Raw genomic sequence first — 17,136 nt, forward strand, 5'->3', positions numbered from 1 at the left:
GAGCAAACACTACAGTCTTAGCCTCCGTGACCGCCAGCTTCGCCTCCTTCTTAGCGCTCTTATACCATTCTCTGATGATCCTCTTCTCCTCCTTGTTCGTGCTCTCTACTAGTTTCAAATATGCTGCTTTCTTAGCTTCTACTTTCCTTTGGACCTCCTCATCCCATCACCAGTCTCCTTTGTGGCCTCGCGCTTAACCTTTCGAGACCCCTAACATCTATGGCGTAGCTCTCAACACAAGAGAAAGGAATCAAAGCAAGTAAATACTCTAAAGCAATCCAATATAACAAATTAGAGTGAAATAGAAGCAAATAAATAATTAAAGACATATGACAAATGGAAATGAACAACAAGTAAAAATATGGATGCACGGATCAAGAACACAAGAGAGGGCATGTAACAAAGAAAGCATGTATTTAACAAATAAAGGCAAGTAACAACGAAGGCATGATATGAGTAGTAACATAGAGTAAAAAGGCATGATGTAGTTAAGATACATAGTTAAAGACCCACCTCGCATGCTTAACCCATGACAACGTATATACACTCGTCACCTTGCATATACGATGTCCCCACACATAAATCAAATAGCAGATAGTCCAATCAAGTCCTAATTCCGTCAAGGTTAACCACGACACTTATCTCACTCCGCAACCAAATCAACAACCAATCACGGCCTTGCCTTTCGAACAAGCCTCCAAACCAATCAAATCTAGCCAATTGTCATTCAAACAATTCAAAATAAGATTTAAAAACTACCCACGAATGAAAAAGACTCATTTGTGATCATTTTTTAAAAGGTCAAGAAAATTTAACCCCGAGCCCGCATGGTCGAAATCCGAGATTTGGACCAAAACCCGATTACCCATTCACCCCAAGTCCGGATATGTAATTTGTATCGAAATCTGATGTCAATTTGAGGTCTAAATCTCAATTTTACAAAATTCTAAAAATCTACCCAAAACCTCTAACTTCTACCATGAAATTCTTTGATTTGATGTTAAAAACTCATGAAAAATAATTGCAATTGATTGAAAACTAGTTAAACATGCTTACTAATGAATTTGGGAAGAAAAAGTTATTCAAAAATCACCTCTAAAGAGCTTGGGGTTGAAAAATGGTATAAAATAAACTAAGTCCCGACTTTCCCCTCTTTTACCCAGCAACAGACGTCGCATTTGTGAATACTTGGTCGCAAATGCGATGTCCACAAACGCGAGACATCGATCGCAAATGTGACCAAAATGATTGCAAATGCCAATGTCCAACATCCGCAAAAGCGATCATGTCCTCACAAATGTGAAGACACCTAGCCCAGCCCCTTTACGCAAGTGCGATCCAATAACCGCAAAAGCGAACTCGCAAATGCGAGATCTGCAGATTTGCACCAGTTATTGCTGAGCACCAGCAGTTGCAAACCCATCCGTAACCCATCCAAAACTCACCCGAGCCCCTCGGGCTCCAAACCAAATATGTACACAAGTATAATAATATACTACAAACTTGCTCGCTACCTCAAATCATCAAAATCATCAAAAAACGAGAATCGATCACCAAAACTCTAAATTTCAACTTGAAAACTCAATTTTCAAATTTTTTCACATAATGCACCGAAATGCGCTCAGGTTAACCCGGCCCCCAACCAAACGTGTACTTGCAAGTCCAAAAATATCATACGAACCTACTGGACTCATCAAACACCGATTCAAGGTCGTATACTAAAAATGTTGACTGTGTTCAACTCTAGCCTCATTTTAAGTCAAAAATCACATTTTTTTCAAAATTTTACGTAAAAACTTTTCGAAAAACGACACAGACCACACACGCAAATCAATAAACATCAAATAAAGTTATAAAAAGTCTCGGAACACTAAAATTAAGGCTAATAGTTAAAATAACCTATCAGATCGTCACACAAGCCAATAGTGCAAACGACTAATATGGACCGTAAAATAAAAAGAATATATAAAATACACACTCTCTCTCACACACATACAGAGAGAGAGAGAGAGAGAATAATTTATAAAGGGGCATTTTTATAGTTAGTTTGGTTCGATCGTTTTCGATTATTTTTTTGTTTAAAACAAAATTAAATCAAATCTAGTCGCTTTTAAAAAAAAAAAATTCAAAACCAAAAGTAAAACTAAATTAAATTTAAAAAATGGTAATTTTTTTATCGATTTGATTCGATTTTCGGTTTGGTTTAGGTTTATGGTTTTCCATGAACACCCCTAATTATAGGAACAGGCCTTGCCAAGGAGTAAATCTTTTTTAAAAAATACTTCATCCATTTCAATTTATGTGACATAGTTTGAATTGACACAAAGTTTATAAAAAATAAAGACTTTTGAACTTGTGATCTAAAATATGTCACATCTTTTGTTTGAATATAAAACTAACATTTATGAAAAGTTTGTCATCAAGAATAAACTGAAAAATGTAAAGTTAATTATTTGCAGATTTAGAAATATCATTATTTTTGAAATAAATTAAAAAAAGAGTTTAATTTATATACACTATTCTAGTAATAAACATTATTTTCACTAACATTATTTTCATCGTAATAAATTTGCTATCAAGTCATCTTTATTTATTCTAGTAACTAATCTATCTTATTTTCAAATTTCACATTCTAAATAGGCTAGTCTTTATCACTATATATATATATATATATATAAAACTTAAATTCTAAAAAAAAAATGTGTGATACATAAACAGGGAGGTAATTATTTTTGTTCAATCAACGCTTCCCCCCTCCCAAACCCCAAAGCTCACCTTGTTTCTTGACAGTTTAAAAAAATTTCGAACAAACGCCACATCAATCATTTTCCCTTTCTTTTTCAAAGTCAAAAAGACTAACTATAAGCATATACTTCACTCTCCCTCCCACATTGTTGGCTCCATACTCCACGGCCACTGGCCACTCCACTTATTACACTACTCCTCTCTTTCACTCTTTCTGTTTATACTATTACTCTTCTCTAAATTCTTCAAAAAATACAAACTTCATAAAACAGACATTACTGTAATGTAAACAATAGATTTTTTCTCTTTCTTTCTAGCATGACTTCGAAAAGTGCAAATGGTTACGCCATTAACAACAACAATAACAACAACAACAACACACAAAGTTCGCCGCCGACATCGCCGAAAAACCGGCAAAGTTCCCGGAGGAGGCTACGCAGGCGAGGAAGCTTCCGTCGGAGGCACTTGCTGCTGGTTGTGCCGCTTCTCTACTTCTCGGGACTGATCAGCTGCGTGCGGCCACTCTTTTCCCTGCTGCAACCACCTGCAGGTGCTGTATATCGTAGCCATGACATTTTTCAGAAGCTTTGGACCGACATTCAAGCTGATAATTCTTCCTCTATTCAGGTAATTTTTCTTTCCTGGTTTAATCTATTACTTTGCTTAGCGGATCTGAAACTGCCTCTTCCACTGAAGAATCTTCGTGTTAAATTTGGAATTCGTGAAAGCCCTATTGAACTTTACTTTCGTGAAAGCAAAGGGAAGAAAAGAAGAGAGAAGAGAATAGTGTTACTTCTAGCCTTTTACCTCGTAAGGGAAAAGAAAAATGAAGAGAAAGTTTTAGTTGAGTGTTAAAAGATCTATTGCTGGTTACTTTCTGCGACGATCCAAAATAGTTGTCCAGTTTTCGCTTGGTCAATAGTTTTAAACTTTGACACGAATTTTGTTAAATGATTTGAAATGAAAATGTAATTTCTTTCTAAACATTATTGTAAATAACCACATTTTTTTTATCGTGACTAATTAGTTCGCATTTGATGTCAGTTTGAGCACAAAATGGGGAATAATTTGGGACCGGTGGATTATTTAATAGTTTGGTTCGAATGCATATATTGCAGCTATCCTTCATTGCTTTATATACGTAGACATACACACACATCTGTAAAGAAAAAAGCGCACATCTGTAATTATGTATTTTTTTTATAACGTCCTCCGCGTCAACCTGTCTACACCTCAACTAATCTACATATTACTTGCACCTCCTCTGTTTTTTTCCATGTCTCCATCAGCTCCTCTCTGTTCTTGCAGTACTTTGCATAGGAACAGGAGGAATTTTGATTAAATATTGGGTTACTGTAATGATGAATTAGTCCTGTGATTGTGCAAAATCTTGTACATTTTGTTTAATGGTAAGCAAAGTTGTACTAATCACAAGCATTAAGATGGCGCATAGTGTTTACAACTGTAACCTTACAAAAACTCAGTTCCATTTCTAATCAGTGAGAGAACTGAGGAAATCTATGAGCCTATCAACATCATATACATTCTGCATTTTATACCAGTAAGCCAAAAGGGAAATGCTTTCTGCATTTTGGTAATTATTGACCCTCGGTACATGGTGTTTATTGACCTAGAGAAAGCGTATGACAAGGTCCCTAGGATATATTAGGAGATGCTCGGAGGTAAAAGGTGTTCCGGTAGCATACATTCGGGTGATTAAGGACATGTAAGATGGAGCTAAGACTCGGGTTAGGACAGTGGGAGGAGACTCAGAGCATTTTCCGGTGGTTATGGGGTTACACCAAGGATCCGCACTCGGCCCGTTCCTATTTGCATTGGGATGATGATATAGTTCTGATTGATAAGACGCGAGGCCGTGTTGACGAGAGGTTGGAGGTTTGGAGACAGACCCTTGAGTCTAAAGGTTTCAAGTTGAGTAGAACTAAGCTAAGTTGCTCGGACTCGGGTGTCGTTGGAGGTTTGGAGACAGACCCTTAAGTAGGCGTTTGGACATAGAATTGTAAAATTCGAAAAAATGATGAAATTTTTTTTCAAGTGAAAATGGTATTTGAAATTTAGAGTTGTGTTTGGACATAAATTTCAGTTTGGGTTGTTTTTGAAGTTTTGTGAGTGATTTGAGTGAAAATTTTGAAAAACAGCTTTTTGGAGTTTTTCAAATTTTAAAAAATTTCCAAAATGCATCTTCAAGTGAAAATTGAAAATTTTATGAACAAACGCTGATTTTGGAAAAAAGTGAATTTTTTTTGGAAAAAACTTCCATCAAATTTTATGTCCAAACGGGCTATAAGTCTAAAGGTTTCAAGTTGAGTAGAATTAAACTAAGTTGCTCGGACTCAGGTGCGGGCATCCGATACGGGCACAGATCCGAGTTCGGATTCGGCAAAATCTTAATTTTAAGATTTAGGGGTGCGGATCCAGGTATGGATACGGGTGCGTGGATTCAGCTAACAAAATTCAAAACTACAAAAAATAGATCTATAAAGAGTAAAAGAAAGCCATTCAAGGCCTTCCACCAACTCTCCATCTATATCGCTGCTACTGTCTACCAAAAGTCCGAACTTAGAACACGACCCCTTGAATTCTTGTTTTTTCTGGAATACAAAGCAGCAAATATGAGATAAAAGTATTACAATATTGAAGGTATGCCATTTTCTATGTCTTACATCTATTTTATTTTTAAATTTGAGAAATCAAAATCTCAATTTCCTCCCAAATTTGTCGATGGACTCAGATCAAAGAATCCGAAGTTAGTTGAACGAATACGGGACGTATCCCGCTCCAACACCCGCTCCCGTCCCGTGTCGCGATGGGTGTGGTACAAAAAACGAACCACACAACTTAGGAACTAAGAGAGAATACTTGGACTCTTGGAGTGCAAGTTCAGCGACGTGACGGGGGAAGCGGACATGGACGTGAGGCTTGATTCACGAGTCATCCCCAAGAGAGGAAGTTTCAAGTATCTTGGGTCAGTTATCTAGGGGAATGGGGAGATCGACGTGCATCTCACACATCGTATCGGGGCAGGGCGGATGAAATGAAGATTAGCATCTAGCGTCTTGTGTGACAAAAAGGTGCCACCGGAATTTAAAGGTAAGTTCTATAGAGCGGTGGTTAGACAGACAATGTTGTATGGGGCAGAGTATTGGCCAGTCAAGAATTCCCATATAAAGAAGATGAAAGTAGCAGAAATGGGGATGTTGAGATAGATGTGCGGGCACATTAGGTTGGATAAGATTAGGAATGAAGATATTCGAGCGAAGGTGGGCGTAGCTCCCTTGGAAGATAAAATGCGGGAAGCGAGGCTTAGATGGTTCGGACACGTGCAGAGGAGAAACCTAGATGCCCCGGTTAGGAGGTGCAAGCGGTTGGCCTTAGCGGGTATGAGAAGAGTTAGAGAGCGACCTAAGAAGTATTGGAGAGAGGTGATCAGGCGGGACATGACGCGACTCCAGCTGATTGAGGACATGATCCTTGATTGGAAGATGTGGAGGTCGAGCATTAAGATTGTAGGTTAGTAGGTAGTTGAGCGTTTGTCCACTTCCGTACTGGGTGTAGGGCTAGTCTGTTAGTGTCTTATTTTCGTATGTGGTACGTGTTGTGTTCATATTATTTTTCTGCTCCGGTTTCCTAGTACCTTGCCATTGTTACTAATCACTCATATTGCTTTTTTTGCCTTTTCCATTTATTTTTTTGATTCTTAGATTGCTTTTACCATATATTTTTTTGATCCTTAGATCGATGGTACTATCTTTTTGGCCTCTGCTACTGATAATGTTATGTTGTCTCTTTTCATCTTCTTGTGCCGAGGGTCTATCGGAAACAGCCTCTCTACCCCACAGGGTAGGGGTAAGGTTGCGTACACACTACCCTCCCAGACCCCACTTGTGAGATCATGGTGGTAATTAGCTGAGATGATCTGTCAATCTTATTGTAGCTGTCTTCTGTCTGGATATACAAAAGGAAGCTAAAAGAGCAAAGACACTGTTCCACTGGAAATACTGCCTCAACTAAAGGTATCAAAATAACATGTCTTGTTGACTTGTGCTGGATTTTATTCTTCCTTAGAACAGCTCTCTGCATTTTGACTAATTTGTGTGCATTTAACTTTCCACAATCAGACTGGATTTTAGTGAAGTTTTCATTTTCGCGATGAAATGACAAAAATATTATAGGGCGAATTACCAGTATCAGTAAGAAGGTTTTGGTTTTTGAACCACCTTATAAATTCGTACAGAATATTAGCCTGATGGAAATCAAATTTGACCTTCACCAAGTCCAAATGGATGAAACCATGGGATAGAGTAAATTTCTAGGATTGATAATCAATTGTGCATTTACTAGTTTTCATCTGGTCAAAATTATTAAGTTGGTGGGCATTGTAGGAATGCTGATAGTTACATTAAATCAGGAACCTAACAAAATTTATTTCCATTTCAGGTTCTCCTGGAACCAATCTTTACTTAATTGTTGATGCCAATGGTGGCCTCAATCAGCAGCGATCATCGGTATGTAATTTCATGAGTCAATATGCCACTGTATTTCCCAAGTAATTTTCTGCTAACTTTTGTTAAAATTGCAAATTTGTTATACTTAATTTTGTACTTGAGTTTTCTATCTCTTATTTTGCTGGATTTATCAATGTTTTTTTAAATTGTCAGGTCATTACCAAAGTACAATGCTACTGTATTCCTATTTCAAGTTTGATTTTTCATTGTAAATAAACACCAAGTAGTTGTTTTCGGCACCCTAACCTAATTAGAGAAACAGTATAGAAGACAGAAGTCATGGTGATTGCAATTGGCCATTTTGAATAGCTAGATGGACCTATACTACCTTGACATGAATTTGATATGCTTATTCAGTTGCTCAAATGTTGGGTAGATCAGGGGCACTACTGGTTTGTTAGTTAAGTCATGTAGTAGCTCTTATAAGTTTCTAAGCAAGTATCAGGACACGTTTTTTGGTATTTCTTTATTCATTAATGTAAAATGAAAATTTAGCTTAACCACCCTTGTTGATTTTAGTGCAGATATGCAATGCAGTAGTCATTGCTGCGCTATTGAATGCCACACTTCTTATTCCTCGTCTGGAGTTTCACAATGTCTGGAGGGATTCAAGGCAAGTTTTCAGAATAGTACTTTCCGTTCTTGTGAAAATCCTACGAAGTAATGGTTGATAATTACACCTCGTTTTCACCCATTCTTATTTGATCTCAAGATCTCATGCTCTCTGAAATTACACATTTAATGAAATCAAGAACATCCTTTACTAAAAAATGGAAGGATGTGCAAGACAAAGAAATGCAATGTTGTGTTGGATTAAGGAAGCTTTCTATATTTATTTTCTTACTAGTTTTTAAACACGTGCGTTGCACGTGTGTATCCTATGCAAGTAGTACCGAATGAAATGACCTATGCATCACATTAAAACTGAAGTGTAATGAGTAATAGAAAAGTTAAAGAGAAAAAGAACAAACTTAAATTGATGAGCAATCACCTTATTCGAATGACGTATTTGTTGAACGACATATGATTAGATATTGTCTGAATCTGCAAAATTAAACAACTAAATTTAGTTAGGTATGTAAAATGTATTAAGAGTTACATTTTCAAGTTATTAGGTGCAAACATGAAATATATTCGAATCGTATCTAATACTTCCTTATAGACAATGTTCTTGAAGTACCTACTCCAGTAAAAGCAATTGCCCAATTTACATAATAAATAAGAAATATTCATTTTCACGCTTGAAAGAGCAACTATGTACTGACAAAGAGAGTAAATACAAGAACAAAATGATACGATGTAAAGCCAGTGTTATATAAGCTTGCATAAAGTGTAATGTAACAGTTCCCATTTTTATGTGTATCTACTGAGTGCTATGTTTTTCAAAATTCCATAAATTAACTCATTCCTTATTAACAAAGTAAAATCTTTGTTTCTTTTTTCTTTCTTATATTTCATTTTTTTATGCCAAGAGAGGAGTACTGGGAAAACATAAACATCTATATAGAATTAATCCATCAATAAAATGGGTCAATGAGCGAGAAAGGGATCAATAAGAAAGATAATGATAAAAAATAGTGACGGTAAGTTGCACACCCCATCCTTGGAACATGCTCTTCCCAAGAATTTGAAATTTATTTAGAAAAAGGAAAAAAAGAAGAAAAAAAGAAGAAGAAAAGAAATGTCATGAAACTTCTAATAAAGCTCATTATTTTAAAAAGACCAAATTTCTCAAATTAGCTAGTCGATTAGCTTGATTATAAGAAATCATTTCTCAAAAACTCACCAGCTAGTCAATTTGCTTGATTACGAAAGCTGATACTTCTGCAATTTATTATCCGGCGAAATAATTAATAACATTACAAAGTGATACTAAATAAAAATTAGCATAAACAAAAATATATAGTGTCATGAATACTCATAGGAAATAACAAAAGAAAATGAACATACCTAGTAAATATGCAGCTTTCCAGATCTATTGTTTCTTTAATGGTGAGGGTTATACATTTCCATTTATAAAAGTGATCATTGATCAGAAATGAAACCAAAAGTTCTTCAGCTAACGTTAAACTGTTAAAGCTAGGAGGTGAAACCAAAAGTTCTTCAGCTAACGTTAAACTGTTAAAGCTAGGAGGTGAAGATTCATAGATTGTGATAAATATTCTTTCCAATTAACAGCTCATTGTAGTAATTACTTATCATTTAATAGGGTTCCAATGTAACAACCAACTTAATTTTCTTTTGGCCGAATGATTAATGACCATATTGGTTGAAATAAAGCTGACATACCACAGGGCCGAGAATAATTAGCAGAAGATGAGTAGAGTATTCTAGAAATGATTGATTGTGGTAAATAATCATTTAATGGATTTTATTTGGCTAAAGGCTAATTTGGTCATTCAGTTTTTGAAGGATATATTAGTAAAATAAATTCACCTAAAAGTTTTCACACTTATAATATAGTATGATAATTTAGTTATTTCACATTCTCTACCTTCTCTGTTTCTAACTGAGCACACCATGTGCTGCTACAATGAAATGGGTGTGGGGTAATTGAAGAATATTCCTTTCCATTGGCTTTTATTCTCGTGTTGAAATATTAATTTAAACTTTATTAACCACCAGAATGCATAGTACAGGTTCAGTCACTACGTGCTTCACCTTGGTGCATGTTTTCTCATGTTAAATCACTCTTTTGCTTCGAATAATACCAATAATCGCATTCATTTAACTTCTGTATTCACAAAGATTATTTTGGTGTTTCCCTTTTTGTCACATTGCAGCGGATTTGCTGATATTTATGATGAGGACCATTTCATATCCACCATTAAAGATTATATTACAGTGGTTAAAGAACTGCCAGCAGATCTGATGGAGAAATATGATTCCGATATCAGCAATATTCGGAATTTGCGAGTCCAGGCTTGGGCACCTCCAAGCTATTACCTGGAAGAGGTTTATCCTGTCTTGCTTAAGCGGAGGTATGTAGTTTTATGGTTTCAGTTATCTAAATTTATCACTTGTTGCACTAGTAGAAGACATTCCCAAAAACTTTCTGCCAAATGACCACCGGAAAGCAGCTTACATTTCTGTCTTCTTCTTTAACGTTTGGAAGGAACAAATTTAGTAGGTTTTTCTAATCCAGCATGTCAGCTTAATACTATCAGTATGTTTTTACACGACTCTTTTGCAATCATGTCAGCCAGGGTGAGAAGATACATCATTTTGCATCTCATTCTCAAATTACTAAGATTACATATGCTTATGACGGCTCATTAATATGGGACAAGATTAATGAAATCTGATAGCGTGCATTTTACTACCTATTTAGAAGCCACAAACGAGAGGAGCTTAGGGTCAACATCTCTGCTTGAGCTGTTTGCTTAAAGGCTGTCCAACATGCTTACGGACAAGTGGCAGTTGTGATATTTCAGGATTACTATGTTCTAATTTTATTGTAGACGTGTGCAGAATTTTGCTGAACCAGTGGACTGAACTTTGCATGTTCCACGTCGGTTGCAGCCTTTTTTAGATTGCCACGTGTGTGATCATGTTGGTCCACTTGAGATTTCCGTTTCTCACACAGCTCTCGAGCTTTGCTTTTATTTTGCTTGACTAACCAATGTGTCTTATTGTAGGACTAAAAGTCTAAAATATAAGCTCCAAGGAAAAGCTTCTATAAGTAGTTTCGGTAGTTTAAGCAAATTATAATTTCTTCATTTCTTTTTAGCAAATTATAATTCAAATTAATTTTAAACCTTATGTTATATATATTTTTTAAACTATTCAAAGTGTTATAAAATGATAGCTCTTCCGTAAAAAAAAATGTTAAGTTGAAGAAAAATGTTTTTTTCTATTTAATCCTAAGTTTTAACTATTATTCTTAGAGTCTTGTATCTAGCATGACTCTTTTTCAATTTCTAGTGGATGCTACTTCATTTTCCTAGTAGGAAAGAATGTTAAGAGCTGGCATTGACAGAGAAGAATGTAGTTAGCTATAAATATCACTTTTGTTACTTAAGCAGACCTACATTATCCGTTCACTAGTTACTTTATATGCAGGGTTGTTCATATTTCCCCATTTGCTAATAGATTATCAATGCATCTTCCATCTCATCTTCAATTCCTGAGATGCTTTTCCAATTATGAAGCTTTGAGGTTCTCCTTGGCCATATCGACACTTGCAAAGAAGTTAGTCAAGCGCATGATTGAGAGGAGCTCTAACTCTGGTGGGAATTATATTTCTATCCACCTTCGCTTTGAGGAGGTACAGTCTCTCTTCCTAGTTATGCTTGCAAAGGATTTTCTGGAAGTCCATTGACACTGTTGATCTACAATCTAATGATGCAAACTCCATCTTACATGTGAAGGACATGGTAGCCTTTTCATGTTGTATTTATGATGGAGGAGTGGTTGAAAAGTCAGAAATGGATGTGGTACGTGAGAAGGGATGGGGGAAGAAGTTCAAACAAAAATATCGTGTTATTGCACCTGGTCTCAACCGCATAAATGGAAAATGTCCTATGACCCCTGTAGAGGTTAGAATTTATTTTTATCTGTTTACCTTCAAATACAATTGGGCTTCCTATCTGGAGCAAGAAAATGGATGTATCAGTATTACATTACCTAAGTCACATCCTGATCTAACTGTTATATTTCTCCTCAGGGGAGAAGGTAATTCCTATAGGCTGAATGCAGCTCTTATGTCTTAAGTGCTAAAAGTGAAAATATTGCACCAACGTGCTGTATTTCAGCCTTGAACACCAGCCAATTCTCAATTAGAAATAAATTGTACAATTGAGAAGCTTTCAGAGTAGATCTGGAAGAAATTATTTGTTATACTTGTTAATACTTGGAGCGTCTACTACAAATTGCTACAAGTCAAAATTGCATTTTAGAAACAGACAAATGTTAGAGGCTGGCATTTCATCTTAGTGCACTCTTTTGCTGAATGTATCTTTTAGAATGGCTAGGTCTCTATGAGGCTTGATGGGACACATGCCAATGTTGACCTTCCGAGGAGTCGGGAAATTGTGAATCATTTTTAGTTTCTCTGCTTCAAACACTGTGTGTTTCTTCTCAATGATCTTTCTTGATGAATAGGGGCTGGGGTTAGGATAGATACAGGGAGTAAATGTACCTTTCTCTTATTTTTTTGGTTTTCCTAACTACTCTGGTAATCAAAAGAGGTGAATATATTATTGGTATAACTTGTAGAAGCTTTATGTCTAGCTATCAAACTAAAACCTTATTCTGTTCCTGACAAGCTTTTAGATGGATAGTCCTAGGGCTTGTTCAATCATTCTACCCCTTTTCATAAACTGAGAGACATTACAATAATTGCATATGTTTGACCGTGAATGCTGAGAAATATTTTTTCTAACTATATTCAGTAAAATCATTTTTCACCTTGTGGGGGCTGCTATCTTGCCAGGAATATCATGAAGTGAAGAAGAATAATGAGAGTGCTGCCAAATGTTTTCTTTAATGTAGACAAATTTAGAAACAGAAACAAGTAATAATAAGAAATTGCAAAATTACACGTGGCAGCACGTGTATTTCACTGTCTACCAAGAGTTTGGTATCTATGCCACGCCATCACTTAGGGTGGTATTTATTACACTTTAAAATCGTTCAGAGGGGTAATAGGACCCCGTAAAGATAAGGTGTGTCCCTCGAACTTCGAGTATAGTTCAGGGGGTACTTATGCCTTTTCCCATCTATCTATAGAATAGGAGAAGCACATCAATTTCATGATGCCAAGTGTCACAATAAAAATTCAACAAATGTCAAATTTTAGGACAAAATTAGTTAGGTTAGTTAATAATTAGTTACTCTTTTTTAATTTGAATTAAAAGTAATTAAATATCTCTACATTGAAGTTATTTATTTATACATTTTTTTCTTTTTTTATAATAGTTTCCTTCAAAATATATAGATATTAGTAAATTTATGACATATAATAAAAGAACTTCTCTATTTAACCTTTGAATTAATTTAACACCATCCATTTAGAAAAATAATACAATAATATTCTTATTGTAGATAAACACTAAATGAAAAAAATTAAAATATTGTAGAATAAAAACTAATGTATAAAGAGAAGAATAGATATTATGTGATTCTATCCACACTTTAAATTTATTTGATAAAATTAAGTAAATAAATAATACTCGAAAACATTATTGATAAATTTAAATATCGATATAATTTCAGAAAGTCATACAAGATAAAGTCAAGTTAAATTTCAAAAGTAATACAAAATTATATTTATTGTATTATATTAAACTGATTATTTATTAAAATTCATATGTCAATTTAATAATATTAAGTAATTGATAATACCATTAGATAAGCAAGAAACAAAAAAAGAAATAAAATATAAATTTGTGAGAAAATATAAAGTATAAGACTTATAATTAGAATTATGATGAGAAAAGTCATACATATACACGTAATTAAATTTTTAGTAAAATACAAAATGAGAAAAGTAATAAAAAACAATAGAAAAGAATGTACGGAAAAAGAGGGATAAAGATAATTTTATGATATTTATATTTTGAATTAATTAATAAATAAAAGATAAATAAATAACACTCAAGAAAATTATTGATAAATTTAAACAATTGAAATTCTTTGAACAGTATAACATAAGTTTAAAAAATATAAAAATATTTCCAGAGTAAGAAAATATATATCTGTATTATATTAAAAGAGAAGTAGTATCAAAATATTAAGCCAATTGACAAGTTAATAAAAAGTCATATTAGTAAATGTATAGTACTAAGTACTTGCTAATTTAATAATAATAAAGAATAATTGTGGAACAAACAATTTATTTGATTACCATATAATGTGTATCCTTTGATTTTGTTATATTTCTGTACACTATATTAAATAATAAAATAACAACTAATATTTATTAAAATAATATGATTTATTAAATCATAATTTTATAAGATTACTATTTTATCAAATTATCTGCCCATCGCGCGGTTTCTAACACTAGTTTATTTATAATATCAATTTCATTGCTCAAGCTGCAGGTATACAAATTCTTGCATTTAGTACTTCGTTGTAGCCTTCAGTTACTCTTTTGTTTCATATATTTTTCTTTGTCAGGATAGGTCGGGATGATGCTCAGGGGTATGGGATTTGCCAAAGATTCTCCAATCTATTTGGCTTCTGGGAAGATTTACCAGGCCGATAGATATCTAGCACCTCTTCGAAAGATGTTTCCTCTCCTACAAACCAAGGAGACTTTGGCAACCAAAGATGAGCTTGCTCCATTTGAGGTATAAGTTGTTGATGAGAAGTCATTTCTTCTAGAAATAGTGTGTGGGACATGGTTGACCACCTCCAGTACCACCATCGAATGCACTAGTATCGGACCAACTCAGTAATGGACATATCCACTGTCTATTTCTGCTCTAACTCTAAGTTCTTGGACAAGTATTTGTTCGAGGGATGTATCTAGTACATAGTAGTTTAAAATTCTTTCCTCTCCTAACTTTTGTTACTTTTTGCATCTTCTTGATGCCAGCAATGAATTCTACTTACTTCATAAAAAAAATATTTCTTCCCACGCTACGATTTTCCAAATTACCACGGCTAAGAAATTGAACTGAATCACAGAGATATAGTGCTCTCTGCACAGCCAATTCAACCAACATTGATTTGCATCTAATGCCAGAAGCACCTCCTAGTGCCAACAAGCTAATGATTTAGCAGAAGTAATAATTTGGCTATTTCTAAAATTTGAGAATTTATTCAGTTTGACATAAAAAGAAACCAGCCAACAGGATTCTAGTGACTGGAACTTTCATCCTGAACCATGCCATAGCCGTGTTGTGTCATTGGAATTTTTTTGGAGTTCTATGTTACTAATTTACTATTTAGCGGAAGCAACTAGCTGATTGTCCAAGCGTATAAACAAGTTCACTTCATTTCATTCCATTTTATGTTTGTTTTATAGGGTTATTCATCAAGACTCGCAGCTGTGGACTACCTAGTATGCTTGTTTAGTGAGGTATTTGTAACCACTCAAGGGGGAAACTTCCCTCATTTTTTGATTGGTCATAGAAGGTACCTTTTTAATGGACACGCCAAGACTATCAAACCTGATAAAATCAAGCTTGTATCTTTATTGCAGAACACAAGTATAAGGTCAGATCCTTTTCCTATAGCTGTCTTCTATTTTCTTTTCTTTCTGCTTCTTGTATAACTGAAAGTACAATCCAGATTTTGTTCCTGCATTATACACTGATAGGTATAATAAGATTTGACCACGAAAAGCATCAGTTGCTGACACTACATGATCCCAAAGTTAGAATTACATGCATTTTTATGCATATGAGTCAACTTATTTGCTCATAGATCATGATATTATCTAATGGCAAAAAAATTGAATACTGCAGGTTAAAAAAAAAAAGATTAAGTTTTTTATTTAACTTCCTAATTCTGTTGCCATTATAGGAATTAAAGTAAGATGTGATCATTTACCTGAATCAGGAAGGATTTGTGCCTCCTTTGAACCAGAACAGTTGAAATGCAAAATGAATGGTGAGCTCAAATGTGCATAGTAACAAACTAAAGGGCATGAAATGGAATGAACTACCCCTAAAAAGTTGATCATTTCAGAATGTTTCCGAGGCTAAATCTAACCTGATTTTGAAACACGAGGAACAAGTTCTAGTATGAGTCGATCCGAATACATTCTAGGTTGACTCTCACCAATCTAGTATCATCTCTAAGTTCATCTCATCTTTACTCATCCCACTTCTCTTCAATTTCCAGGCAACTTTATCATAATTGTCCAGAGCATAACATCATTTCTTTTCTTCTTTTTGTTTTCTTTTTTCATAATTGTTATTTTTTCTTGTACTGCTAAACAGCTGGATTGAATTCAAGGGTCAAATGGGATCAATGCTGGCCGAAAGTGACAGGAAGGGCATAATGGTACCTAGAGTTAAGAAGTCCACCAGAAAAGGTTCTATCTATTCGAATCCTTTACCTGAATGCAGGTGCCTTTGGGAGTCAAAAAGAGCTACCAACCGAAGCAATTCGTACCTCATGGTAGCTCGCTGAGAATCGTCCCTGGTTCTAAGTTTCCTCTGATTTTGAGCAGTCTAAGTTGATCAACTAATCTGGGATCCTTTTGCAAGCACCATTTACTCTTCTATTTTGGTTGTTATTTGCGTAATGATAACAAAGTCTCCACGTGCTGCCATGCTATCCATGGAAATCAGTATACTTCCAGCTTATCATATTGGGGTATACCAGTTTATGTGCCAATAGAATGTGGTAGAAAAGATCTGAGGCTCTAAGTCCAATACTGATTACAGGAACCAAAGATTGTTACAGCATCTCAGTCGAGATCATGAGAATTTATTTTCCAGTTTTTCCTTAGCCATCATCTATCTGGAGTTGATACATCAGTTTCTCAGATCCTAAAGGATTCAGTTATTCTTTTTTATAGTGTAGATTCTTGGTTCTTTCTCTCTTCTTCTTTGGTTTTGTTACTGCCTTCACATTGCTTTTGGAAGTTTGTACTCCTCATACTCTACCTATTATATGCTATAAGTTTTAGTGAATTGAATTTCACGATTTATTGTGCCAATTGTTTTTACCTTAGCAAGTGTATTGAGGTTTTTTGCAGTTTATATAATATTGGACAAATATGAACTTAAATGGAACGGCATGGAGAGTGAGGATTCATATAGTTGACTCCAACTTGCTTGGGTATTTTTCGTCAAGGTAAGAGAGCCGAGAAGGAGGTTTAAACTTCATAGTGGTTATGTAAGGGGAAAACAGAAGGGGGTATATTAAGAATCCATGACTCCAGCCCCTTTCCATCCACTCATTG

The 17,136-nt window shown here is 34.9% G+C and overlaps 1 protein-coding gene and 1 long non-coding RNA gene across 4 annotated transcripts; one reads left to right on the forward strand and one right to left on the reverse strand.

Annotated features, from left to right (window-relative positions):
* The first annotated feature begins 2,811 nt into the window (after positions 1–2,811).
* Positions 2,812–16,873, forward strand: LOC107789359 (O-fucosyltransferase 10). 3 transcript variants are annotated; one of them, XM_075226567.1, is made up of 10 exons: positions 2,812–3,372; positions 6,701–6,779; positions 7,204–7,271; positions 7,796–7,884; positions 10,055–10,252; positions 11,319–11,538; positions 11,642–11,809; positions 14,399–14,566; positions 15,247–15,437; positions 16,166–16,873. In XM_075226567.1, exons 1-10 carry the CDS (start codon positions 3,064–3,066, stop codon positions 16,356–16,358), a joined length of 1,683 nt encoding a protein of 560 aa, XP_075082668.1. In that variant the 5' UTR covers positions 2,812–3,063; the 3' UTR covers positions 16,359–16,873. The 3 variants fall into 3 exon arrangements, with proteins under 3 accessions (XP_075082668.1, XP_075082669.1, XP_075082670.1); XM_075226568.1 differs by having other exon boundaries at positions 11,334–11,538; XM_075226569.1 differs by lacking the exon at positions 14,399–14,566.
* On the reverse strand, positions 7,891–9,564 carry LOC107789360 (uncharacterized). Its single transcript, XR_001648830.2, has 3 exons — positions 9,222–9,564; positions 9,058–9,095; positions 7,891–8,315 (listed from the first exon to the last, which is right to left on the reverse strand). It is a non-coding gene; the product is annotated as an uncharacterized LOC107789360 (long non-coding RNA).
* Positions 16,874–17,136: the final 263 nt, after the last annotated feature.

Source organism: Nicotiana tabacum, chromosome 12, assembly GCF_000715075.1.
Source record: "Nicotiana tabacum cultivar K326 chromosome 12, ASM71507v2, whole genome shotgun sequence".
NCBI lineage: Eukaryota > Viridiplantae > Streptophyta > Magnoliopsida > Solanales > Solanaceae > Nicotiana > Nicotiana tabacum.